The following is a 26805-nucleotide window of genomic DNA, read 5'->3' as shown; positions in this document are numbered from 1 at the left end:
CGGACTGTCCTGCTGGAAACCTAAAAAAAAAATCCCCTACCTACCCCGAACACCTTAAAATTCATCCCTTACCTACCCATATCACTCGGAAACACTCCCAGACTTGAAACCCTTGAAACCCTCGCATGGGAGAGAAGAGGGTCCAATTTTTGACTTTTTATATACGAAGGAATTCAGTCAAGATGACCATACGGATGGATAGTGCTTGAGAATACAATTCTGACGATATATGGCATGCCAAAATTGGACCTAAAGATCTCCTGTAATCGTCATCAGAAAAACCCAGTCAGCAGGCTAGCCTGCACGCGTGCTTGCTGCCCATGGTTGCTGCCCACCCCAAGCCATGCACCCCTAGGCCATCGTGCACCCTACCATGCACCCCTAGGCCATCGTGCACCCTACCATGCACCCCAGCCAAGCCTACACCACTATACCGAGCAAACCTGCACCCCAGCGAGCACAGGTCTGCACCCCTGCGGGCACAGGTCTGCACCCCCAGGGGCATAAGCCTATGCCCCTGCGGACACATGCCTGAGCCCATGCCTTGCTACTTGTGGGCTGGCCTACACATGCGTGCGCTGACTGCTACCCATACATGCCTGTGCTTGTCGCCCATGCCCACACCCCCTTTTCCAGTTGCTGCTTATGCATGCCTGTGCTTGCTGCCCATGCCATGGTGTCGCATTATGCGTCGCACACCCACATGCCATTACCCGCGTGCCATACGCCGCACACCCATGACATTGCCCACATTGCCTACACTTTAGCCTAGTCCTGCGCGCCACCGTCAACGGCCAGGATTGGTGTTCCCCTAACCCGGTGAGTGAAGAAATTCCATCTTCACCCAATTAAGCTCAAAAAATCCCTTCTTTGATAAGAATTCTCTCTCCCAAAAACCCTTCTTTTACCCATTGAACAAAAGCCCTCCCCACCCATTTTGGTCCAAGGATCTCTTTTGCTCAGTGTGTAAAAGCCATATCCCCCAACTTTAGGCAAGAATCCTTCTTTCATCCGTTAGATAAAGATGTTCCCTCTTTCCCATTGGCCAGAAAAACCTATAAATACCCCCTTCCTTTGGATTTTACATGCTAAAATCTCACCTCACTCCATTGTAGTGAAACTTTCCTCCCCACCCCCTCTTGATTTTCTTTGGGTCTTCGAAGCGATCTTCGTCAAGATCCGAAATCTTGTTCGGATCTTTAAAGTGTTCTTCAGGACTTTGAAGATCTTCAATCCAAGTCCTTAGTTCAATCCAGTTTTTGCCAAAAGTATTATGTCCTTCAACCCCCTCCTTTGAGTGTTCTTGAGTTTTACCAGAAATAGAAATCCCTCCCTCTTGAGGTTCTTTGGGTCTACGAAGCGATCTTTGTCAAGATCCGGAACTCTGTTCGGATGTTCAAAGTGTTCTTCGAGGCTTTGGGGATCTTCAATCCATTTTTAGGTCAATCCATTTCTTTTCAAAAATAACAGTTCCTAATGGAAGCCTTGTCTAAGTGCCCCTAGAATCTTTCTAGAAATAGCCATTCCCAGTGAAAGCTTTGCCGAAGTGCCGCCTCAACCTAGCCCTCTCCTAGCCTATCCCCAGCGGAAGCTCTGTTGAAGTGTCACCTCAACCTAAGCCCTCCCTAGCCTATCCCCAGTGAAAGCTCTACCGGAGTGCCACCTCATCCTAAGCCCGGAAATAGCCTTCACTGGCTAAAGTTCTATTCGAATCCAAATCAAGAAATACCCTCCCTAGCCGAAGCTCTGTCCAAATCCCTCTCCGAAAGTAACTGTTCCTAGCTGGAACCCTGTTCGAATATCATCACAATCAGCATCTCTCAATAAAGGAAGTTGGAGGTTGAGACCATCTTTCCCTGAGCCAGGAGAATACGAAAGACAGTCCAAGCCGGTACAAATCAGGGGCCCACCCTTCTTGACCCGAAACAATGGTCAAATTCAGGTATAATCTCTCTCCTCATTTAAGCATAATGTAGATATCTAATAAGCCTTGTTTTAATGTACATAGTAGTTTAAATTCAGTCAATGTATATATGTTTGATAACTTAGCCATGCATGTGGAATAGTAGTAATTGTGAAAAATGTTTGTTCTTAAGCATCAAGTAGGAAGACCGGTTGAACCGGGCAGATTGGGTACCTAACACCTTTCCAACTCTATAACCTGACACTTACCCTAAATCTCTGGACTAGACTAATTATCGGGCCCTTTTTCCGGAATTGGGCCCACCCCCAGGTCCTAGGCCCATAATCCTAGGTGGCGACTCCAAACCCCCATTTGTATGATCCTGATCCCCGTATTGGATCATCATCAAACCCCTATCTCAAATGACAAATTTTATACTCTTGCGAAATAGGCCTCCATGTATCTCCTAGTAGCGATACGGCGGTGCGGGGCCCTCAAACAAAGCACACACGACATAAACCCCTCCCCTCACATGACAGAGAAAAAGAGAGGAGAGAGGACAGGATGCAAGTCCTTCCCCCCCCCCCCCCCCCCCCCCAAGGGAAGAGAGACATCAGTCCATCTCCGGCCGTTGCCCTCACAAATACATGTATAAATATCCAAACTTGTTAAACAAGAAAGTGAGATGAAAAACAAGGGAAGAAAAAAAAAATACATATTCAATTTGTCCCCTTCTTGTTCTCTATTTTTCTTTGCTCTGTTCTTGCACTCACAAGGCTGTAATTTTCAGCCAACATAACTGGTATTAGAGTTGTGGTTCCGCAAAGGTAGATTTGGTGCAAGAAATTAAAGGGAAAGTGATCTTGAGAAGGCAAATCAGTGACGAACAAGATTACAACAAGAGGAAATGCTCACCAAGTAAATGTTCTAATTTCTTTGCACTTTTTCTTATAATTTATTGTCTTTTCTATCAAATCATTTTGTAATTAGTCCATGCCATCACTTGACTATTGGACTTGGGACTTTTGCTTTGAATTATGTAATCAACATAGAGACTTATAAGGGAGGTTAACTAAGTCATTTTACAAAAAAATTTAGTCCTATAAATAGTGGCCATTTCTCGTGTACTAGGAAGTGAATTTTAAGTGAGTTTTGACATACAGAGTGCTTAATGTTATCACATAAATCTTGAAGAGCTCTTACTAAAACCTAGAAGAATTTTTCACCATTCTTGAAAAATTGGTAATTTTCTTGTGTTACTTTCTTCATAGAAGAGTTTCAACAACTCCATTGGAGCTGCAAATACATCCTAAAAGAGTTGAGTTTAAGCCTTTATCTATTCCTATTAATTTCATCTTATGTTCAACATCCTATCTTGATCCGTGCACCAAAGTGATGAGCCATTTTGAGTGCCCTACAATAATTTTATGAGTCATTTCGTTGTCATCAATGTTGTAAGTATGTGAGTCATTGTTCAGTAAGGTATAGAATAAAGCCATTCCGACTTATAACGAGCGTTATATTATCATTTTACTACCATCTACCATTTCTGGAAAAAATTATGTAATGGAATTGAGATTTTCTTAAAGCTTGTTTTATCTTTTCCCAATCTGAGTTTTACAATCTGCTTTTGGGGTTGCATCACTTGCATTCATTTCTTGAAAGCTCACTCACTGTTATGGGGAGGCAAAATGGACTGCTGATCTTTGGCTAAGAAAGGAGCTGAACTACGTACTACTTATTTTTGGCCACTTAGTCCCTCTTTTACTAATTATACAATTAGTTGGGTCTCCCAAGTTGGAGCAAGATACCACTTATTTTCAGGATTTCTTTTGTATCGATATTTTTCTAAGGTTTTTATTGATCGCAATGCCAAAGGTGGGCCCTTGGATAAAAGTTTTAGGTGTTATGCTCTGCTGATGGCAATGTCGAAGATGGAATATCAATCATTTTCTTATTAACTTTGTACCATTTGGGAATGCTTGGACATTAATCATGCCCATTTTTCATATTCTTTTCTATTAGTAATATATTCCTTCTTTAACTAGCAAATGAAAAATTGAGCCTAAAAAAGTCTGGCAAAATCTAGTTAATTCTGGCAGAGTATGATCGATGCCAATAAGATTTTGACTATACACATTCAAAGATGATTAAAATTGAAATCAGTGGAGATAAATCTTGTACTCAAAACTGAGTTTAAAACCTTAGTAATGCCTTTAATGTTAGACGTGACAATCCAGAGAAACAAATATAAAAGAAACTGAATCTTCAACATCACTTTTGTAAACTCTAAGTAGGGAAAAAAATCTGCCTTTACACTTTGTTGGCGAGAATTCAATTGCACAGTGGAAGGGATTGGATTGGTTGGGTACACTTGCTTCTCTTAGACCCTACAGTAGCGGGAGCCTGGGTTACTCTTTGCTCATAAATAAAAAGATAATTAATCATTTAATATTTTCAAATATTGTCATGCAATATTAACTCTTTAATTTGCACATAAAACCTTTCACTTTTCCAATATCCCATAATGAGCTATAGGTATATAATTTAATATTGTCTAACCTCAACAAATTGTATATGTTGGTTTCAAATAAAATTTAATATATAGAATATTATTTTTCATATTAAAAAATAACTCTATCAACAATTTACAAAAATGACATTGGTATCAGATTTCCGTTGGATCAAGTATGGACATTCTCTCTCCTTGATATTCCTCAATTAAGGGCTAGACCTCATGTTGATGATCTCTTTCATTAATAACGTGAGACCACGTGTTCAACATATTGATATATAATTTATTGGACATCAACCATTGGTTTACCAAAACAAGTGATACAACATTGCAACAAATATGATCTCTTTGATCAAAGGTCAAGTGACGGGTACAAATCTTGTTCTCACACAACTGAAAATAATACATGTGAGATTCTATTTTATACACACACAGATGTGTAATTACATTTATGTACCGCAATCACATCTCTAGTAACATATAATCTAACGACCATATGAACATGATGTCTAGTCATATCCCGAGGCGAGAACAGTTTTAGTTGAAAACCAATGAAACAACTTACAAGCCCAATAAATAAATGACATGCACAAATGAAAATGAATATTCTTATTAATAAACCAGATATCCAACACACTTACTATCCCATGTATTTACATAAATAACTCTGGATATTCTTCACCCACCATGTGATATGATCCGATGATTTAATAAGCTCACCCATAGATCATATATGACCTATGTTCCGCCAGCTAACAAAAGGGTTTTTCCCAGCAAACCATTTAAATGGCTTTTGGGCTCGGATTTTTTGTTGCCATCTTCCATTTGTTTCAACAAAAAGAAAAAGAAAAGTGAGGGTGGAGGCATGATTTCAAAATTGGAATGGGATCGGAATAAGTCATGATTGATTCAAATCGATTTCAGCCGACCCCATCATTTTGCTATGTTTTTGGTGGATTTCAGAAAATCTAAATCAACTCCTAACCTATTCGATCCCAGATTCCACCTTTCAAACCTTGGGTGGCATTAATCCTTTCACCTTTCTTTTTTTTTTTTTTTGAGATGACCCTCTTGGTATTAAAAAAAAAAAAAAAAATAATTAAAAAAAAAAAAAAGAGTTGCCAAATTTCTCTTCATTTTTAAAATTCCAGACCAGCGACTTTACCTGTATGTAGTCTGGTGTAGAGGGGATTGTCTCAATGAGATTCTAATTATGTAACATGATGGCGTGGCAATTTTGAAGTTTGGATGGATAGGTATATTAGGGGTGAACATTTGGTCCTGATGATCTGAACCAGCCCTTAGCCCAAAATGGCTTGGTTAGGGTGGGTTAGGGTTAAAACAATGATCTTGGTCAAGGTTGGGCAAGGCCTGATTGAGGCCTAGACCCAACCTGACTCGAATCTTAATCCTGAATTTTATATAAGGGATAATCTGTAGTAACCAGATTTATTTACTTACATTCCTTGCACTCTATATTTACCCACTAAGTGAGATAAGAGTTTTCTCTGTAATTTGCCCCTACTTCTCTCACCGACCTTATTGGTGCTTCATTATTTTATTTATTTTTAGGACACGAATTGCAAAAACAGGATAAATCATGGTTAACCTGACCCTGGCAAAAATCAAGGCCGATTAGGGTCAACTTGAACTTGCCAAGGTCAATTAGGACCGGGTTGGATTACCATGAACCCAACATGGCCTGGATATGAACCCAGTAGAATTGGATTGAGTTTGGAATAAGTTTTGAGGATATAGGATTGAGATAGGGTTTTAAGAAACCCAGCCCATGTTCACCCCTAAGGTATAGTCTCGTGTGTTGGATGCATCACCATGTATGTTCCATCCATGCCAAGGATATTCCAATAACTTTTGTGCATTTTCCATGGTTTTGGACTTTTAAAGCTTTCTACAAAGAAAAAAAAAAAGTTGCAAAGCTTTATTCTAGTACTTGGTAAAGTGCACTGTAGCTTAAAATTGACATAGGAGGATAGGAGCTGGTGGTCTTTATAGTTTGAGTCTCAATGGTTGTGAAGGAAACTTTCTCCGATTCCAGATTGGACCAATCTGACTTCCCTATCTACACCATTATGATACTATGGAAATTGTTTGAGAAAGTGGGATGAGTGGAAGAACAATAATGGTCGTCAGGAAAAGGAAACTCCAGTGAACTCCACTAAATTTATTTTCTTACAAAATGGTGTAAAATAATTTTTTATGAAAAAAATGTCTCTGAACATAAGGAGTTTCTAATACCCATTCATATTAATTTTTTTTTTCTTTTTTTCTTTCCGAAAACAAAATAAAACTCATGTATTTCGGCGTAGGCAAAATCTCATGTTTTGAGATTTTTTTTTTTTTTTAATTTTTTCTATTACTAGTAGAAAAAAAAAGGAGAAAGAATGCTACCTTTTTTTTTTTTTTTTTTGCTAACGATGGGTATTTAGGCCTTCGGCTTGACTAGTCCTGCGGGCATGCTGAACCCTCAACAGAGTGCACCGAGTCATATCGGGATTGAATAAGAACCATTTAACTTTCACTAAAAGCAGTGAAGAGCACTAAACACCCCATGTGAGTGGCCCAAGGTGTGCCTAGTGGGAGTAAAAAAGAATGCTACCTGGTCATATATCCCTATGCCCAAATATAAGAGTGGTAAAAAGACCACCTTGTCCACTAGTTGGATGCCTATGCCCCTCCCTTGGTTGGTTCCTGCATTGGTGCAGTGGCAAGTGACCAATTAAAGATCCCTAGCCTTAGGGAAAAAAGAATGCTCACGTGATTTTATTATTATTATTTTTATTTTATCTACCATTCTAAGAATGTGGACCCATGTGGATGATACATTTGTTCAGAGCACCAATTATTTTGACATGCAAATTTTCCCCACACTAGCATGTGGGACACCCTCTCCCTTTTTATTAGGGAAAAAGAATGATATGTCCAAGCGGTAGTGTCCCCTATGCCTCTCACATGGGGTAGTGACATGACCACCCCACCGCTCTCCTTGGATGTATGAGTACTTGCTCTCATTGGCCCTCGCATTGGCGTAGGGGCAACTCAGCCTGGCCACAAATTCCTTCTCCCTTTTTATTATTAGGATTGAGTCTCTATCCAAAAGTATAACATATGCTAGTGCTCCTTGGGTCTATCTCTCTTTTCACAAAAGAGCATATATGTCATTTTGTATAGAGAAAGAGAGAGAGAGAGAGTGTGTGTTGGATAGAGAACATTATCCCTTATTAATAATATGGGAGAGGTTCCTTTAGAAACTGATGCATGAGCCAATGGAACTGCACACATAAACATCAACAAGAAGAATCATGCAAGACTGGCATTCCCTACATCTAAATACAATTGGATGTGAAAATACATAACTGCTCACGTGCTCTAGGAATTTTTCACACCCAACTGGGACAGGTGGAGGGGGCGCGGGCCGGCAGAGTTCCTTTTCCTTACTAGTCCTACCTCAAATTCTCAATTGGTGGTGATGCGGTAAAAATTGACCGGGTGATCTCCCCTATAGTTTCTGATGCTCCAGCCGACCTGCACAGAAGAGGACAGGGGAGAGCCAGGCTGACCCGACATGGGACTCCCCGATGCCTAAGTCAGATCTTTCCACGACAGATGCTCAAGAGAGCTTTTCTAGTAAAAGAAGTGATTGATCGATCCCCTATGATAGAGGCTTACCTTAGTATTTATAGGTTGCTGATGGAGAGAGAAGGAAGGGCGTTTGTGGAGAGTCCTGTTTAGGCGTACAGTTCTTGAGGGGAGTAGTTCCATGATTCTGGGAATATTTTGGGTTCCAAGGTATATTCTGAGAATATTCTCCATTGATCTCAAAGGTGTAAGTCGTGAGAGGGGTGGACGCCTCTAATAACGTGGAGTGGATGCGTGCGCGTTTCTGGGTGCCTTACTTGACTGTGCCGAGCCGAGGTGACTGGTAGCAAGGCCTGATGGAGGGCCTAGGTGACAGCACGACCTGATGGAGGGCCGAGGTGGCAGCACTGATTGAGGGTCGAGGTGGCAGCACTGATTGAGGGTCGAGGTGGCAGCATGGCCTGATGGAAGGCCGAGGTAGTATCACGCCCTGATGAGATGCCGAAGTGGTAACACGGCCTGATGGAGGGCCGAGGTGGTAGCACGGCCTAATGAGATGCTGATGTGGTAACACGGCCTGATGGAGGGCCAAAGTGGCAGCAGGGCCTAATTGAGGGTTGAGGTAGCAGTACGGCCTGATAGAGGGTCAAGGCAGTAGCACGGCCTGATGAGATGCTGAGGTGGCAGCACTGCCTGATGGAGGGCCGAGGTGGTAGTACGATCTGTCGAGATGTCGAGGTGGTAACACGGCCTGATGGAGGGCTGAGGTGGTAGTACGACTTGATGGAGGGCCAAGGTGCAGCATTGGTCAGGACGATCCTGCCCGTGCCGTGGTTGGGAAGAAATACCCCCATCAGGTGGATAACGCCAAATTTTCCAAAAATATTTTGACCAAAAGTCACGAAATTACAATAAAATATTCAACAATAAATGAGAGAAATTAGAGAGAAATTTTCAAATAGATTAGATATTTTTTTTGGTTTCATTCGAGTTTCCATATGAACCTTTCCTTTATCAACTGACCTGCAGCTCGATGTATTGGTCAATTTCCACCAAAGAAAAAAAGCAGAAAAATTTATTAGTCAATAAAAGCGGTAGCTACGCGTTGAAGCGGTCGTTAAGTCATCATTACTCTTCCTAATGCAAACCATCCAACCACAGAGAGAGAGAGAGAGAGAGAGAGAGAGAGAGAGAACACGCTTTCAGTATATATTCTCCCTCTACCTTACTTTTGCTCTCATCTTTTCACTATGAATTCTGAAATGGATTCAAGCAGTGGTGAAGCTGAAATAAGCTTTGATTTCCGTCCCTTCTTCCGCATCTACAAGGATGGTCGCATCGACAGGCTCGCAGGAAATGATATCGTCCCTCCCTCTATCGATCACCAAACCGGCGTCTCCTCCAAAGACTTTCTAATCGTACCAGAAACCAGCGTCGCCGCACGAATTTTCCTCCCAAAGATCACCACCTCCGCTCAAAAGCTTCCTCTCCTTGTTTACTTCCACGGCGGCGGTTTCTGCGTAGAGACCCCTTTCTCCCCTGAATACCATAATTATGTATCATCTTTAGTGGCGGAAGCTAACGTAGTTGCAGTATCAGTCCACTACAGGAGAGCCCCAGAGCACCCTCTCCCAATAGCCTATGACGATTCATGGTTTGCACTTCAATGGGTAGCTTCCCATTCAAAGCGGAACGGCCCAGAGTCATGGCTAAACAAGCACGCAGACTTTGGCAGATTATTCCTAGCGGGCGATAGCGCAGGTGCCAACATCGCCCACAACTTGGCTATGCGGGCGGCGGAGACCCCATTAAAAAATGGACTAAGGATTTTTGGGTTAGGTATGGTCCATCCTTACTTCCATGGGGAAGAGCCTTTGGGTCCAGAGGCCAGTGATGAGGAGAAAAGGCAAAACGTGGATCTTATGTGGCTGTCGGCGTGTCCATCCACCGGTGGCTGTGATGACCCGTGGGTCAACCCGGCAGCTTGTCCAAACCTGGCAAAGCTAGCGTGCAAGAGGGTGTTGGTGTTTCTTGCAGAGTGTGATGTGGTGAGAGATGGGGGTTTGTGTTACTGTGAAACGTTAAGAAAGAGTGGGTGGAAAGGAAAGCTGGAGTTGATGGATGTAGAAGGGGAGAACCATGTGTTCCATATTTCTCAACCCAACTCCAAGAAGGCTCTAGCCATGCAGGCCCGCTTGGCTTCCTTCCTTAACCAGGTGGATCAGGACTACTACCATCAAGAACAACTTCGCTCTGATCACTATGTCTCACTTCGCTCCTCATTGTGATCATGTACTACTACTACTAGTGCTTTCTAAAGAAGAGTGGAAATTCTATATCAATGGTTGAACTAAGCATAAGCATGAGGAGGCCATTAATTGGTCCCCCTAGCTACCACACCTACCTATCAAAGTATCATCTGATCTCGGTCCCACTGTGGGTGATCATTGAAATGGGGGTATATTACTCCTTCCATCCTACAAACTAAGGATAGTCTGTATGGGATTTTTCATTGCCTTTGTCCATATTAAAAATTGAGATAGAAGGAAGGTGGTTTGTAAGATCCCCTATAATGTATGTATTTCTTGTACTCACTTTGTCATAATAATTGATTGATTTCCTCTATTACAAAAGCCATTAATATGGGTATGTGTAAGAAAAAATTGAATTAATGGGTGATCAATTTATTAACAATAACCTCGTGAGAATATAATTTTTTCAAACAAGGTAAGTCTTTTAAGAAAACATGTGGGTTGATTGGGTGTATCACAGATATTTGAAAGACGATCCCTCTGGATAGTAAAGCCTCATCAAAATTGTTCTTAGGTGTGGGAAAAAATTCTTAACTATCATTTTAGGATGGAAAGTATGCTTGCAAGCATCTGCCCTTTGGGTAAGGGGCTAAAGTGATGTGGAGAGGCAACTCCTTAGGCATGTTTCCACCAAATCTGCTTAGAAGCTCCGCTACCAAGGTGGACTGGGGAGGGCCAATTTGGTTTACTAGCAACGTTCCCAGGAACTTATTCACAATTGGCATCAGGGACTCGTATCAAGCACTCAATCCTTTGTTTTAGTTTGTTGGGAGTCTTCTAGCTAATTCTGGGTTTTGGAGCTCCCGATGTATATTCTCTCTTTTCTTTAATTAAGGAAATTACCTATAAAAAACAGGACAGTCTTTTTAAGAGAGAAGTTCAGTTTCTTCTTTTTATTTATAAGTGCTGAAGTACTGAGAAAAATTCTTATTTTATAATGGATCATTGAATTCTAATTGTACAAATGAAACATTATATACAATGTAAAAAACGAATAAAAGTATAAACAAATAATCACACAATGCAATGATAAATGTAATTCGATAAAATGTCTAGCCCTGAAAAGTGAGAATAGTTTTAGTAATATAGAAAGGATTAAAAGCTCTCTTCCTTGTGCCTTTGTGTTTATGAAAAAAATTTCAGTTATCCTAGTAGCCCCAATCATTACCAATTTATGAGGAGAACGAAGATATTCCATTACCCAGATTACCCCATGTAAGCTCTAAACTTCTCTACAAACTACAACAAAAAGGGGTTTTAGCAACGGAAATATATCTGTCCTAAATGGTTTCTATTATGTTTGTCTATAATTTTTTACTCATTTTGAAGAATGATCCGTTTCGACATATTTGAAGGTGACCCGAATGAAATTTTTTTTGAGATTTGTGATAGTAGCTAAGGGGTTGGGCTATCTCTACTACCATCATTGATCTCGTATATGGTGTGTAGGCGTAGTAGCCCCTGCACTATTGTATAACCCGATCAACCATGATCTGATGGATCGACCTGACTTGAAAAAGTATATAATGTACATTTATCTTGTTAAGAAAATTATGAAAATTGAGATTTTTCATATTAAATTTTTTTTAGAGTTCACTTACCGCGATTTGGATGCGCTTTTGGAAGATCTCTACAATAGCCCGCAACCCAACTAAGACATCAACCCTACACTACACTGGTATGGCTTCTAAAAAAAATGGTCAGAATTGAATTATTCCTATATTTCATAGTAATAGATCGATTCGAATTGCTGATCGTTGGTCAGAATTGAGTTTAATATAATTTTTAGTTGAATGCTTTGGATGCATCGCCTGGACTTCCTTGCCATCTATGGTCATATATGCCCTGCGTTTGGAGCAATAGATTGAAAATTGACTCAAAAGTAAGAAAGGGTCATTTTCTTTACTAGAGCAAGATTTTGAAAATCCAGATATGACAAAGGCAGGGTTTGACTCAAAACTAAAGGGTTATTTTCACTAGTAGAGCAAGATTTTGGACACTGATAAAATAATTCTAATGTCCCATTCAGGCTCAAACAATCACCAGAAACAACATTAACAGGCTGAGACAACGGAATCCAGTAGTCAGTAAATTAAAGAACAACTAAAAGAGTTTTAAAAAGTTTGTTTTCCTAATTAGTAACTTGAACCCAACCACTAAGTCGTTCTCAAGTGGTTCTCTTAATTTTAAGTAAATAAGGTAAGGAGTACACATTTTTCAACTGTTTCTCAAACAGGCCAATTAAACAGATGAAAGAATATTTCAACTCCCCTTAGGTAGTAATTAATTCAAAAAAATTTTTTTTTTTCAGAAAGATAGAACTTTATTCATATAGATGTGACAAACTCATGGAAGAGGGGCACATTGCTTCTAGTTTATGGATTGGAAAGCGGTCAAACTATTGTATAAGTCATCAATAGGGTTCTCCTAGCCAGGGAACCAGCTATGCAGTTAATCTCCTTTGAAACATAGATGAAGACACAATGTGCTCAAAAAGGAATGTAAACCCTTTATTTCTCCTTGTTGAAACCTTTCAATTTCATTCCCAGAACCTTGTAAAAAGTTGTCATCGTACAAAATTCAAATCAATCAATCATAATACTTCCGCTTTCCATTTTCTTTCCCCAATTCCAAATAATACATGCTTGTGTGACGAAGCATCGATGCAAGCCTCTTGAGCTTTCCATATATCTGATCCCCTTCCAAAACAGCTAGAAGCCTAGAAGATCTTTTCTCATGTGGCCTGAAAAGGGAGGCCATCTTTAGTCGATAAGTTTTCCCAAAAAGAATCCCAATTTTCATATATCCATTTTGTCACCATGTCGAGATCTGGCCTTTTGCTGACAAAATTCATGTGGCCCACCCGAAGCCCGCCATTCCAATACTACCTCCAAACCACAATGACCTATCATTCCCCAGGTTTCGAGGAGAAGGTGCTTGATGCAATGTCAACTCTTAACTTATGAGGCACAAAAAGAGAACGATGTGTTTACACCTTGACAGTAAAAGATCTTGAGCTTTCCACTCATCTAATCTCCTTCAACAAGTAAAACCCTAGACGGATTGTCATCATCTGAGGCCTATAAAAGAAGGCCAACTTTGGTCACTAGCTAATCCAAAATACAATCCACTTACATTAATTACAATAGTAACCAGTTTGAACCTAGCTTATCTTTTAAATAACAGATATCTACCATCCCCCCTAATCAACTCCTAAATTCCCTTGTATGTCTTCCCATTAAAGTCCTTCATGCTCCGGACAACAAAGAAGTTCATGCCTTTAAGCTCGGGGTGTCACCAAAGCAAGAAGGACAATCATCGCGAGATCTAAACAATGAAGGTTTTGCATCAAAAGGTCTTCTCACTCTCTCACAAAAAAAAAATCCCTCCCCACAAAATTGAGAGAATTTCATACAAACAAGCTCCCTCTTTCACAACAAAAGGATCCTTCATCTCAGAAATGAAAGGACAAAGTTCCATTCCAACATATACATAATTAAGTTGAGAGAATCGTTTTGAGAGGATATGGACAAAAGCGACGGGGCCATTGTATGATTCAATAAGGAGAAGTAAAATGATTCAGATGGATAAAATACAAGAGCCATAGTTAAGACATAAAATGACTCTGGATATAGTGGTGAGGAAAGACATGCATAACATAGGCCGAATAACAAGTCTGGTTTTTTATTTTTATTATTATTTTAAATGGTGAATGACTTTAAAAGAGTTAAGTGTTGAAAGATCCATGTAGTTGACCACTTGACCCCATTTAATTGAGATAAGGCTGGGCAGAGTTTAGTCTCATTGACCACCCACTTCATTTTAAAGGAATAACGAAATGACATAATTATTTTTTGCCTTTTTGATAAGCAACATTATTAAATTATGAGTCAATAGGCCAATTAACAGTCTCCTGCTTTTTGCTGTATTGGACGATGAGCAACAAGAATCAAGCACATGCGAATCCACTTTGTCCTACCAAAAAAAAATCACTTTGTACCAACAGGAAAGGGAGGGACATAAGGAGACACATGAAGCCACAAGTCCCTGATGATGGATTTAAAACCCAATCTGTTTGACAGGTTCGAGTGTTGAGAGAAAAATCAGTGTCATTAAGTGGATCATATTGGCCAATTCTGACGATCTGAAAGCACAGAACAGTAGGAAGTTTTCAAAATCGCCAATATGTAAGTTGATAGTAAAAGCATAAAGATTCCTTTCACAAAAATTTATTAGCTGGTAATTAATAAATAAAATAACAAATAGAGAAGTAAAACGATTAACCAGAGACATGATTCAGCCAAAATATGTATGGTTTTCTTGTCATATTCAGGTTCGAGTAGTACAGGATTTTCTGGTGCAAATTTCACTCATTTATGAACATCAAGGGGACTAGAAAAGGAAGATACTTTCATGGGCATTCTATGTTCACTGAAAAACAAATAAATAAATAAAAATTTAGGATTCAAAAGTCATGATGTTTAGACTCACCAGAAAAGATGTATATCAATCCAAGTTACATTCCATTTCTTTCCGGACTTGAGCAAAGGCAGATAACATCAAAGACCGCCTGTTTGCTATTTCGAGAACTATCTCCAAGGCTGCAGCAATGTAGCTCTGAATTAGGTGTGAAACTCATCTAAGTATGCATGTGAAGGTGGATTTTATTTTAGCATGAAGAACCCCATATGTGATCCACAATAATCTCCATGTAGCGAACACATGGGCTAGCACAGAACACCCTATACAAGCCTCAGATCTCTGATTAAGATGACCAAAATTAACATCAGATGAATGTATGGTCTTTCAGCTGCATGCAACTGATGACCAACATGTTCTTTGTAACGTATTGTAGATGCTAGCAAATACTACCAACATGTTCTTTGTAACGTATTGTAGATGCTAGCAAATACTACCAACATGTTCTTTTTAACGTATTGTAGATGCTAGCAAATACAGGTCCATTATGCAGGTAGCGTGACCACAAGTCATAATATCAAGAGAGTAAGTAATGCTATTTTCTCTTGTGAAATTAGGTTGTTAAGCATATTCTGTCACTTCACAATAAAAATTTAGGTGCCAATTTCTTTTCATATTTCCCATCTATTTTTGTTTGTACACAAAATCTATCAACTTTAACTTCCTTCTCAGAATAAAATCACATTTTTAGCCCTATCTCATTATTCAACGATAAAAATTAGGTCGCCCTTTGCCCTTCTTGTGCCTTCCCAGTCCACATGATATACTATCAATGGTCATGTTAAGGGACAGGCATTAGGCAACTAACAGATTATTTAATGTCATAGAAGTGGGTTCCACACCCACATATTTACCTTCAATTCTAAACAGTATAACAACTTGCCTAAGAAATAATATAGTTTCTAAATATTGATTTCTATCAGAATAAAATAGTTATTAGCTTTTTACAGTTTCAATTTCATCTCTACCATTAAGTTATGAGAGTAAACACATGCAATAAAGATAACGAAGAATCTGTGCTTGTATACATGATCTAGTCGAGTATTTTTTTCATGCACCAAATTAAGCCAAGCTACTTCACCTGTCTCAAATGAATGCTGGGCACCCCGGAGCTTTGGAGAAACCAAACTCCCAAACACTGATAATGATTTGGATCGCTCCTTTTTTGCCTACAGAAAGCAAGAAGTTAGTAGGAGAGGAGAACTGCTAAATGTAGGAAGTAATGACTCTATTAGTATCATTTTCGTTAATATATGACAAATTTATTGAATGGAAACCAATTGTAGGATACATATAATACAGCATAAGAGCATAGCCCATTGAACAGGGAGATCTATAGGGTATGGTCATTCAAACATAATACCTCCAGTGGTGCCACTTTAGTAAGCTCATCAGTTAGCTAGACCATTGCATCCTTTACTGGAGTATTACATTCCCCTAGGTACACAAAAATATTGAGAGCCAAATCAAGTGCATGCATGTGATGTAGGACCAAAAAGGCAATTTTAAACAAGAGAATTTGGTTCAACGACTTGATCAAACATGAAACACCTACTGGATGGAGTAAAACCAGTAAGCAAGATGTATGGTTCAGGTTGAAGATAAATGGATAGTACTTGTAGAGTAGGTAAATCAGAACATGGGCATGAATAAACATCAGTTTTTTTTTTTTTTTTTTTTGGGTAAGAGAATTCATATCAGTAGATTAATTAGTGATTTTGTTTCTAACTGCATGTTCTAGGACCAAAGCGAAGGATTTGGTAGCATAGAACAAGAGTCTTGAGGGATGGTTGATGGTCACAGATCTATTGAATGGATTTCAGTGAATCCCTGAAGTTTATAAAGGATTCCGGTCCAAAAATGGCACATGTATGTTATGGTGGTAGATTGTGTTGATATGATGGGAACAGAAAGGTTTTGATACAGTTATGGTTACAGATATATATATATATATGTAATTTTTTTTTTCTCTTTTAATTGTAACTAGTTGAAGTTGGATACGTTAGTAGCAACTAGGAGGTAGACTTTGATTTTAATTCTATTTCAGTTAATAGAGTTTGATTAGGAAATTTTATTTCTTTTTTCTCTTATATATGTAAGCATATGCCCATCAAAGAAATTCAGATTTAGATTGAATGAAAATTTTCGCTGGTGTTGCTACCAAGAGCTGTGAGTGCACAAGTACTGCTACTTTCTTCTTCCCGGATCTTCTCTGGTTTCAGTGTATGATCCGCTCCTATCCCACAATTATTCTTGTTGTTCCCAGGTTGACACTGGGGGGGCCGGGGGGAGGGGGGAATCAGTCTTCAAAAATTCTCCTAAAATTTCCCAAGACTTTCCTTGGTGTTCCCCACACTGATGGCACTCCCTACACTGTCGGCATACACTCGCAAACACACTGATTGTTGGCACCTTCCCACAATAGACTGTTGGAACTGACACAGGCACTCACAGTGATTGGCTGGGGCAATCCCAATTTTACCAATCACATACACTTCGTATGCACATCCACCTGCAACCACAAGTGGCCATGTCTATCAGATTGTGCACACCCACTGCAAACATACACAACACTCCAATGCACAAATAACAAGTAAAATAGGCACACACTCACAACACCAAATATACATGGTTCAGCAGTGTGCCTACATCCAAGAAGCAATGCCCTTACTGGGTGGGCTCAGTGTATGTATACTCAACACTATCAGCAGCTACAACTCCAGGGTTTTCACAGCTACAACTGTGAGGGTGCTAAAACACCCAAATTTATAATGCCACTACAGTCAAGGTGCTACAACCCCTGTAGTGTCCAGCCCCAATTGGAATACCCCAACTACAATAGATAGTGAGCTTATATGAATGCCCGAATGCCCTGATTAGAAGCACAATTATAAATTCAAATCCCCCTAACACAAAGCAAATCCTAACTGAAGAAATTTCCCAAAGACCTAGCCTACAGTCATGTAATACAACTGGTGATTTGACAAAGTGTAGGTTACCCCACGGGAATAATCCCACAATCAACTGCTCTCCAACCATCAATGCAGTTTTCAATATCACCAGCAACTTTCACCACCATGAACAATGGTTTGAGAAAATTCAGATTACTTCTGCCAGAGTAACCCACCACTGGCAGCTCCAGTGGAGTCCAAACATCATCATCAATGACCTCAAATTACCCAAGATGTGATCAATCATCCCCAATTATGTATTTCTGCATTTCAGCCCTTTCCTGCAACTCTTCTTCTCTTACAAGTGTCTTCTTTTCGTTCTTCGCTCATTTTGGAGAAGACTGCAACAAACAAGGGCGCTCATTTGGACTTAAAATAAGGCCCTAAATCCCAAATCAACCTGACCCTTGGACCTGGCAGGGACAGTGCCAGATGCCCTCTGATTGGATCCTGGCAGATATTAGTGGCAATGATCATTAGATCAACACTGATGAAAGTGCGAGTGGCTTAGGATTGCATCATCTGGAATCTCTGGTGCATGATCCGTATGCCTGTGATATATGCGATCGAGACGCGATTACATGAACCACGGTACACAGTTCGACGGTGTGCTCGACCATTAGGTGGTGTTGTGCATAAATCTCCTCCGCTTCAACTACTCACCATGTAGCGCCTTGATCTTTACCATTTGAAGATTCGGATCTAACTGGTAAGAAGCCTCTGGAACATTAAAAACAACAAACTTTTGCATCTCAGATATGAAACTCCCTTAGACCAACCCATTAAATGCCCTTCATTAGGACCTTCCGTCAAACACCTGAAAAGTGTTCCATGCCTTGGCCATTTTTACATGAATTGATCCAATGGCTTGAGGCCAAGCCATGCAACCCCCTTGCGCATGTGCGCAGCAAGCCAGTCGAGGGTGGCTGCTGCTGCAACTATTGTTGCACCATGTGCGAGCGTGGTCACAAAGCCTTTTGCATCTGTGAGGCCACAGCTAATGCCTTCGCTACTGGCTTGACCTGAATGGCCCTATGCCAGGTCTACCTGGCTGCCATCAAGCCAAACACATCCCCACCTAGGCAACCACCTCATCCCTGCCACATCACTATGACCCCAGACATACCATGCATCCATTCACATCATGCCACCATGCATACATAGACATCTACAATGTCCATCACACATCATGCATCATCACATGCCATGCACACATTATCTACCATGCATGCCATCTCATCATCATGTATGCCATGCACACCTCATCTACCATGCATGCCATCTCATGAATCATCATCTTACATCCCCATGCCAACCATCATACCATCATGGACACATAAACATCATTAAGACACTGAAACATCTTCACATCATGCCATTTTGTGGGGGCTTATATCAAGCTATCCAAACCATGATCTATAGCCATCTCAACATCTCACTGAGCCACATCACCCTGATAAGCTACCACCTCATCAGCTGACACATCTACCATGTCAGTGCACCTGCCGACATATGCCACACATGCATGACCTACGTATCACTATCGTTTGGCATATGCCACATCATCAGATACTAAGTTAGATACTGACCTAAGGGACCCATACATCATTGTGCTATTTCTTCCATCTGTACAACCCTTGCCGGCCCTATTCACATCACTATGTGAGTGTGTTGCTCAAATGGCTGTGTTGACAACAATGACAACAACAACAGCCGTAGTCCAACAATGGTAGATGATATAGTCAGTGATACATAGGTCATGCATGTGTGGCATATGTTAGTGATGCGGTTGGGCGTTGGATTACCTGGGGTTAAATTTTGTAATTTGACTCATTTATTTGAAACAAAGTTTTATGGGTGGAACATATGGACCACACCCAGACATAGGGGGTGCGAAACCCATACGCTCCTCCAGTGGGTGCGCGCCCCTGTGTCTGGGTGTGGCCTCTACATCCCACCCAGAAAACACTTGACCCAATTATTAATTTCCATTTTCAGAGTAAGAAACAAGTCATGTTATTTTGGGAGTTGAGTTAAAGTCATATTTTTTTCTATTTAAATAAAAAATTATTTCCATTTTAGAGTTAAATGCTTCTTTTATTTTAGTTTCAGAATAGGAATAGGGTTATTTTGAGTCTTTAAATAGTCTTCTCGTACCAATGATTAAAATTAGATTTGAGTTTTGGAATATTGAAGAAAGCGAGAATTACCTCTCAACTGCTGTTGTGAATGTTCTCTCTTCTCCCTACCTTTCTCTACTTCTTTCCTCTACTCATACTAAATCTTCTTATCTCTTTCTTCCCCTTTTATCTCCCTTTATTTCAGTTTTCCTTAAAGCCTATGCAGTACTCACCGTTTTGGGCAGTACTATCAGATCTAAAAGAAAGCTTTGTTGAAACTTTATTTCCAGTCGATTGACCCAGAGATTCAGGTCAAAGGTAGCTTACCCTAAAGCGTTTTAAACCCTTGAATCCCCTGTCCTAACCTCCAACCTGTGGTGAGAATCAAGATCTGCAACAAAGTACTATGGGATAGTCGCTTCATCCCAAAATCAAGGATCGATTTGTGGTTATGAGTGGGTTCCTTCCAAGGTTCAAGGTATCGGGTTTTGACCAGGTTTCAACCCTTGGGGAGACCGAAATTTTGGTCGAAACCTAGGAAATGTCAAGGAAAACAGGGAATTTTTCCCGGTTTAGTGGAAACTTAGGTTTCGACCCCCAAACAGTGTTTTTTTGTGTACATCCTATTTTAGACATTTCTAACACATTCACATCATTAGTTTCATAAAAATAAAAAATAAAAACACAAAGTCATACTTGTGTGGTAACCAAAGGTTCGGTAATCATTACGTTGAGTTGTTGACTAAAATATGTTGTAGGTAAATGCATTTTCAAAAACAGAAAAAAAAAAAAAAAAAATCGGCCACCGTGAATGCGTAGATCGGGCCCTCCTAAGTAATATATAAAAATTTACATAATTCTACTCTATTTACAAGTATATTCTATAAAAAAAATAAAAATAAAATAAAAATAAAAAATAAAAAAAAAAAGATTTTTGGGGAAGTTGGGACTTACCTTTTTGGTCCAAGCTGTCTTTCTTATGTAGATGAAGCAAGAACCACCTTTACAATCAGCTTTGTTAGGCAAAAATGAAAATCTCCACTATTTGCCCAAGTTTCCCACTCCTAGGAGAAAAAACTAAGAGAGGGTTGAATTCTGCTAAAGAAGGCTTGGGTTTCTTTTGAAACTAACTTACATAGGGTTGAACCAATTGGTTTGGTGACCGAAACACGGGAAATTTCGTCGAATTTGGTCGAAACATGTCGAAATGATCAAAACCTGTGCCTTTTAAAAGTCACAAGATATATCGTTTCGACCCTTGGGGATACTGTTGAAACCTGCGAAATTTTGCAGGTTTTGACTGAGTTCTTGAACCATGGTTCCTTCAACTGAAACAAGTTCAGGTCTTCCACCCTTTTTGTTCAATCGTGAAGATGAAAAAGTTCTATTCTTCTCAATTGGGATTAAAGGCACAACTCCAGTTATTTTCATAAAAGCCCCTTGTATTAATAGATTGCTTAAAGTTCTATCCCACTTCATATTAAATTCTAGATAAGGCACCTTTTCAGTTTAAGTTATTGTTTCACCCCATATTCCTTTAATCCTATTCAAAGGGTCTTAGTTGTATTGTGAATTTACAAAATTTCCACTAAACCATCAATTTGAATAATCAATATTATTGTGGGCCCATTTTCCGAACCTTGGATCCGCATCAAGTGGTATTTGAGCCAAAATTTCTGGCAATCACTAACCTTGGCAAGCACAAATGCTGAGTTACACAAAATATGTCGTGAGCTAGTTGTGAGTCAGCGCGAATTCGCTGAGAACCAACAAAAGTTTAAGGCCAAGTTTGAGAGGAATGAGGCCAAGCTTGACAAGTTTATGGTAGAGATGTTTGCCCTTATAAAAGGGGGGCAAAAAGAGCAATGAAGTGGGACCGTCTACACCAACTCTCCAGCTTCATACATCACGGATTGAAGATACACTTCAGAGGCAGCAAGTCAGCAACCAAATTCAGCTATACCCCAGGATGTTACACGGCAATTTTCTGACATGGACTATAGAATCAAAGTTGAGGTTCCATAATTTAGTGGTGAAAAGGGACCTGAGGAATTTCTTAATTGGCTCACCAAGGTTGAGAGGATTTTTGTTTATAAATCCTTTTCGGGCAAGAAGAAGCGTGAACTCATGGTGGGATGATGAACTTCATTCAAGTTTTGCAAGGTGACTTGGACTCGTTACTAATTGGGAGGTTATCAAGCAACTTATGAATGAGAAGTTCCATCCTCCTAATTATGAGAAGGTACTGTATGATAATTTTCTCAATTTTCAGCAAGGCAATAAGTATGTGGATGCCATAGAGTTCCACAAATTATCTTCAAGGTGTTGACTTCAGGAGATAGACCAGTAATTGGGTTATAAGATATATCAACGGGATAAGTACTGAGATCCGACTAGAGTTGGCTAACACCGATTTCAGGTCCGTTGATGTGACAAAAGCTCATGCCAAGACAACTGAAGAGAAGTCCAGTTATTGGAAGAATATGATCAAGACTCCTTTAGTTTATAGCCTCCACCATGTATAGAAGAACAGAAGCCTGAATCTTGCAGAGTGGAAGCAAAGAAGCATGAAGTTAATAGATGTAGTGATTGGGTGAAAAACATCATATGTCATAACTGTGGCGAGAAGGGTCACTACACAAACATATGCCTCAATAGGACTCGTTCATGAATGTAGTAGAGAAACAACCAACAAAGAAGAATGATGATGATGATGATGATGATGCTAATTTATATCCTTATCCTTTAGATGATGAAGTTGAAGCTTACTTTGCTAGTCTTACATCATTCTCCAATAGGTTAGTTGATAAAGCTCCCCTCTTTAGACAAAAGGGTACTCTTTTGCATGGTGTTGGTTCTACAAATGTTCATACAGTTGTTGATACCAAGGCAGAGGCAAATTTCCATCTCTGCCGAATTCGTTTGAGCGCATAACCTTCCACAGAAGCAACTCTTTAAAAAGATTCATGTGTGAGGTTTTTAACCTACAACTTAAGAAGAGGCCACTGCAATAGTTCATGTACATCTATAGTTTAGGCCGTTACAGTATCATGTGCCTTGCTTTTTTTTTTGGATGAATAAATAGATTCATTACTAAGAGGAAAGAATTTACAGGGGATTAAAAAATGGGGGAGGGGAACAAGCCAAAAGGAGCAAGCCCAAACAACAAGGTTGCTGAGAAGAGAAAAAGGGGGGTACTAAACAAAGCATAAAGGCTGCAAGCCAAGAGGAGCAAAAGGGCTAAATGGGGGAGGGGGGGGAGAGGAAAGGCTTGGAGAGGCCCCAGGATACAACAATGAGCCAGTTCCTTGGGGTATCAATTACTGGGCGGTGACAAAGAGAGGCTATCTTGGTGGAGATGTTAAAATAGATCCATTCCAAATCTTTTCAAGGAACAAGAATTGGAAGTCCATCTACGAAGATTCTTCTCCATCCAGATATGGTTGTTGGTGGCGTAGAAGCATGGTTTAAAGTATCTCCGATACCGATACGATATCCTCCGATACGTATCTTAAATTTAGCCGATCGATACGATACACACCGATACGATACATGAAATTTTTGAAATCCTTTTGTATCGATATATATCCTACGATACATATCGATATGCATCAATACACCACCGATACACATCGATACGATACGATACGATATGCACCATATGAATTTATGAAAAATATAAAATCGAGGTGAAATGTACGTTTCGGTATGTATCGGTACGTATCGGTGTGTCTCGATCTGTACGTATTGGTGAGTATCGGTATGTATCGATCGGTACATATCGGTGAGTATCGGTACAGTGAGTTACGGTCATATAATGGCCAAGATGGATAATTTTTCAGAAAAACACGATTTTTTGAGGGGTTTTTGTTCCAAAGTTGCTACCAGCCATATTTCTCTCTAACTAAAGTGGAAATCAAGGTTGGGAACAAGGATTTTACATTTATGGGACAACTACAAACCTTGAATTCTTAGTGCGATACTCTCAATTTAGTGTTTATGCATAATACATGTTATCAATAGGTTTTTTTAACAAATTCTTTATGCAAGTGTTTAAAAAAATGTTTCCTATCCATTTATGTGTGTATCTTTAACGTGTCTTAACGTATCTCCGATACGATACGATACCCTCCAATACGTATCTTAATTTTGGCCGACCGATACGGCGACTGATACCGACACTTTAATCCTTACGCAGAAGGCGAGATTTTTGATAGTGTCATAAACGAATTAACAGGCATAAGTCATATCGATCCAGATCCATTCTCTACTCAGAGATAACAAACATCTTCTCGAAGGTCAACAATGAGTCAGAACTTTCTTCCAAACCGGGGAGGAGAAAGGGTAAGAAAAGAAAAGGTGGTCCACATCTTCAGTACTGTTCCAGCAAAGGCAACAAGAGAAGGAACTTGGATATGACCAAAGATCAGAAGGACTGAGTGGCTAGGCAATTGGATATAGCTCGCCAGGCAGTATATGGATGGGAGATGTGACCTTTAAAACAAATGAGCATATGCCAAGGAACGAGGGGCATTTGGAGCGAATGAAATCCTAAGTAGAGATAAAGGTAAAGGTTCCAAAGGGAGAGGGCGTCCAAGAAATTGAATCATGTCTGATGTGGTGACCTGAGGTAATGGGAGGGAGAGAGGACCAAATGTCCGCAAGCGGGGGCAGGAAGGGGGCCCAGATGCCATCTCTGATGATAGTGTTGACCATAGAAGAACGGTTGAGACAGGAAGAGTAAATGGTTCTAGAGCTGACAATAGAGGTGAGGATGCCAGGGGTCAAGCCAGAGTGAGGTTGAGGAACTATTCCCTATAGAGTAGCGGATGGCCTCGAGGGCTATTAGCCTGTTGCTAAGAATATTGAGCTAAACCCAAGAAGCATCAAAGGAAGAGGAGACAGTCCAGAGGGAGTTCCATTCAGGAGGATGGAGTAGACCCAAGGAACCAAATATTTTTTTGTTTAAAGCAATCCACTAGATGAGTTTCGGGAGCTGGCTTCTTTAATTCTCCTAAGACATAGGCCCCCTTTTGATTTGGGGAGGCACACTGTTCCCCATCTGATAGGATGGAGGAATTTGGACAATTCTCCCCCTTTTCAGAGAAAGGAGCATAGAAGGGACTCAATTGCCTTAATGGTGGCATCGGGGAGGAAGAAAATGACAGACCAATAGAGGTATATTGATTGGAGAACCAATCTGGCAAGCTCAAGACGACCTACATAGTATAAGAGTTTCCCTTTCCAGAGTTGAAGCCTCTTTTTTATGAGGTCTAGCATTGGGGTGCAGTGGTGGCTTGACAGCCTAGCAGTGATGAGAGGCAATCCAAGATACTTCACAGGGAGGTGGCCTATAGAGAAGCCAATGATCTCTAGGATATGGGCTTTGGAAGAGACATAAATTCCAGAGAGGAAGAGAGAGAATTCTAGGAGAATGATTTGAAGACTAGAGAGATCTTCAAAAAGGTGGAGGGAGGTCATAATATTGGAGATGGATTTAAGGTCAGCGTTGGAAAAGATCATAAGATCATCAACAAAGGCTAAGTGGGTAAGCTGGAGGGATTTGCATTTAGGGATGGGGGAAATGAGGTGCTTATCTATGGAAGATTGGATAGATCTGGAGAATACCTCAAATGAGAGGCATAAAAGAAGGGGAGAGGGGGCAACCTTGTCTGATTCCCACAGAGGAGTTAAAGAAACCTGTAGAGCTACCATTAATAAAGATAGAGAAGCGAGGGGTGGAGATGGAGGAACGGATCCAGTGGACAAAGAGAGGGGGGAAAGACATCTGAAGGAGGACCGTTGTGATGAACTCCCATAGTCCCATTTGATGGAGTCAAAGGCTTTATGAATGCCAATTTTGAGCCACACAGCAAAGGAATGGGATTCCCTATCCAAGCCCACAATAATTTCATAATACAAGATGATGTCTGCAATGTTCCTACCCGCAATGAAGGTGGATTGATTTGCATTGACCAGGGAATCAACAACGTTTTGGATAGGGGTGTCAATGGCCCGTAAACCTAGACCAACCCTAAGGTCTCTTAATTCAACCCAAGCCCAGCCCAAACCTAGGTCAGGCTGGGATATCTCAGCCCAGGCCCAACCCTATTAGGTTTAGCCCAACCCAACCCAACCCAACCCAACCCAACCCTGATGGACCTTGATTAGGCCGGGTTTAACCCAATCTAGTCTAACCCAATACTATCGGTTACGTGGTTGCTTGATCTTGATACATTGCAAAGGCCAAAAACAATGTTTTTGTATGTGTAGATTGTGGAAAATGAATGACCTTTTTCTACAAGTACCCATTAACAATTATTAGCATATTTATATGATTATATACTTAATACACATGGTTGGGTTGGGTTGGGTCGGGTTGGGTTGGGTTGGGTTGGACCTGACCCACCCTATGGGCTGAAATCTCAGCCCAAGGCCTGTTCAGGCTCAGGGCGGGCCAGGGCTGGTTCGGATTGACCGGGTGATGGGGACATCAAGGTGTACAGTCGAAAGAAGAAGAAGATTCAACCAGATCCATCTTTGTGGTTGGAAGATTAAACAAGAAAGAAGAAGGAAAGAGAAGAAACAAGAAAGAAGAAGGAAAGAGAGGAGTCGAACCAGCCTTCCAGCGCTGGGTTTGACCCCCCCTTGTCCTCCCAGTCAGTAGATCTTGTGGACCCCACCAAATCTTATTTGTTTCTAGTACTTTGCAGATCTTGTGGACCCCACCAAATCTTATTTGATTCTAGTACTTTGCTTCAAATCTAGTGATATTTGATTGTCTTACATAATTAGGAAACTAGGACTTCTCTTTATTGGCCTATTAGGTAGTTTTTTATTTCAAGCAATTGAGTTTCTAAATATCTTTTTTATTTTTGGAAGTTTATTCTATTTAAGTGTAAGGCCATTGGCCATTGTTTAATTCAAT

The 26805-nt window shown here is 40.3% G+C and overlaps 1 protein-coding gene and 1 long non-coding RNA gene across 3 annotated transcripts; one reads left to right on the top strand and one right to left on the bottom strand.

The window, feature by feature from the left end:
- Nucleotides 1-9208: 9208 nt before the first annotated feature.
- On the top strand, nucleotides 9209-10652 carry LOC122068605 (probable carboxylesterase 7). The gene has a single exon (XM_042632479.1). The coding sequence runs from the start codon at nucleotides 9266-9268 to the stop codon at nucleotides 10301-10303; it is 1038 nt and encodes a 345-aa protein (XP_042488413.1). The 5' UTR covers nucleotides 9209-9265; the 3' UTR covers nucleotides 10304-10652.
- Nucleotides 10653-14100: 3448 nt separating this feature from the next.
- On the bottom strand, nucleotides 14101-16986 carry LOC122068607. 2 transcript variants are annotated; one of them, XR_006137199.1, is made up of 4 exons: nucleotides 16968-16986; nucleotides 15888-15975; nucleotides 14819-14928; nucleotides 14101-14471 (listed from the first exon to the last, which is right to left on the bottom strand). It is a non-coding gene; the product is annotated as an uncharacterized LOC122068607 (long non-coding RNA). The 2 variants fall into 2 exon arrangements; XR_006137200.1 differs by lacking the exon at nucleotides 16968-16986 and adding an exon at nucleotides 16170-16188.
- Between the last annotated feature and the right edge of the window lie 9819 nt (nucleotides 16987-26805).

Source organism: Macadamia integrifolia, unplaced genomic scaffold, assembly GCF_013358625.1.
Source record: "Macadamia integrifolia cultivar HAES 741 unplaced genomic scaffold, SCU_Mint_v3 scaffold445, whole genome shotgun sequence".
Taxonomy (NCBI): Eukaryota; Viridiplantae; Streptophyta; class Magnoliopsida; order Proteales; family Proteaceae; genus Macadamia; species Macadamia integrifolia.
This window is presented reverse-complemented; position numbering and strand designations above follow the sequence as displayed.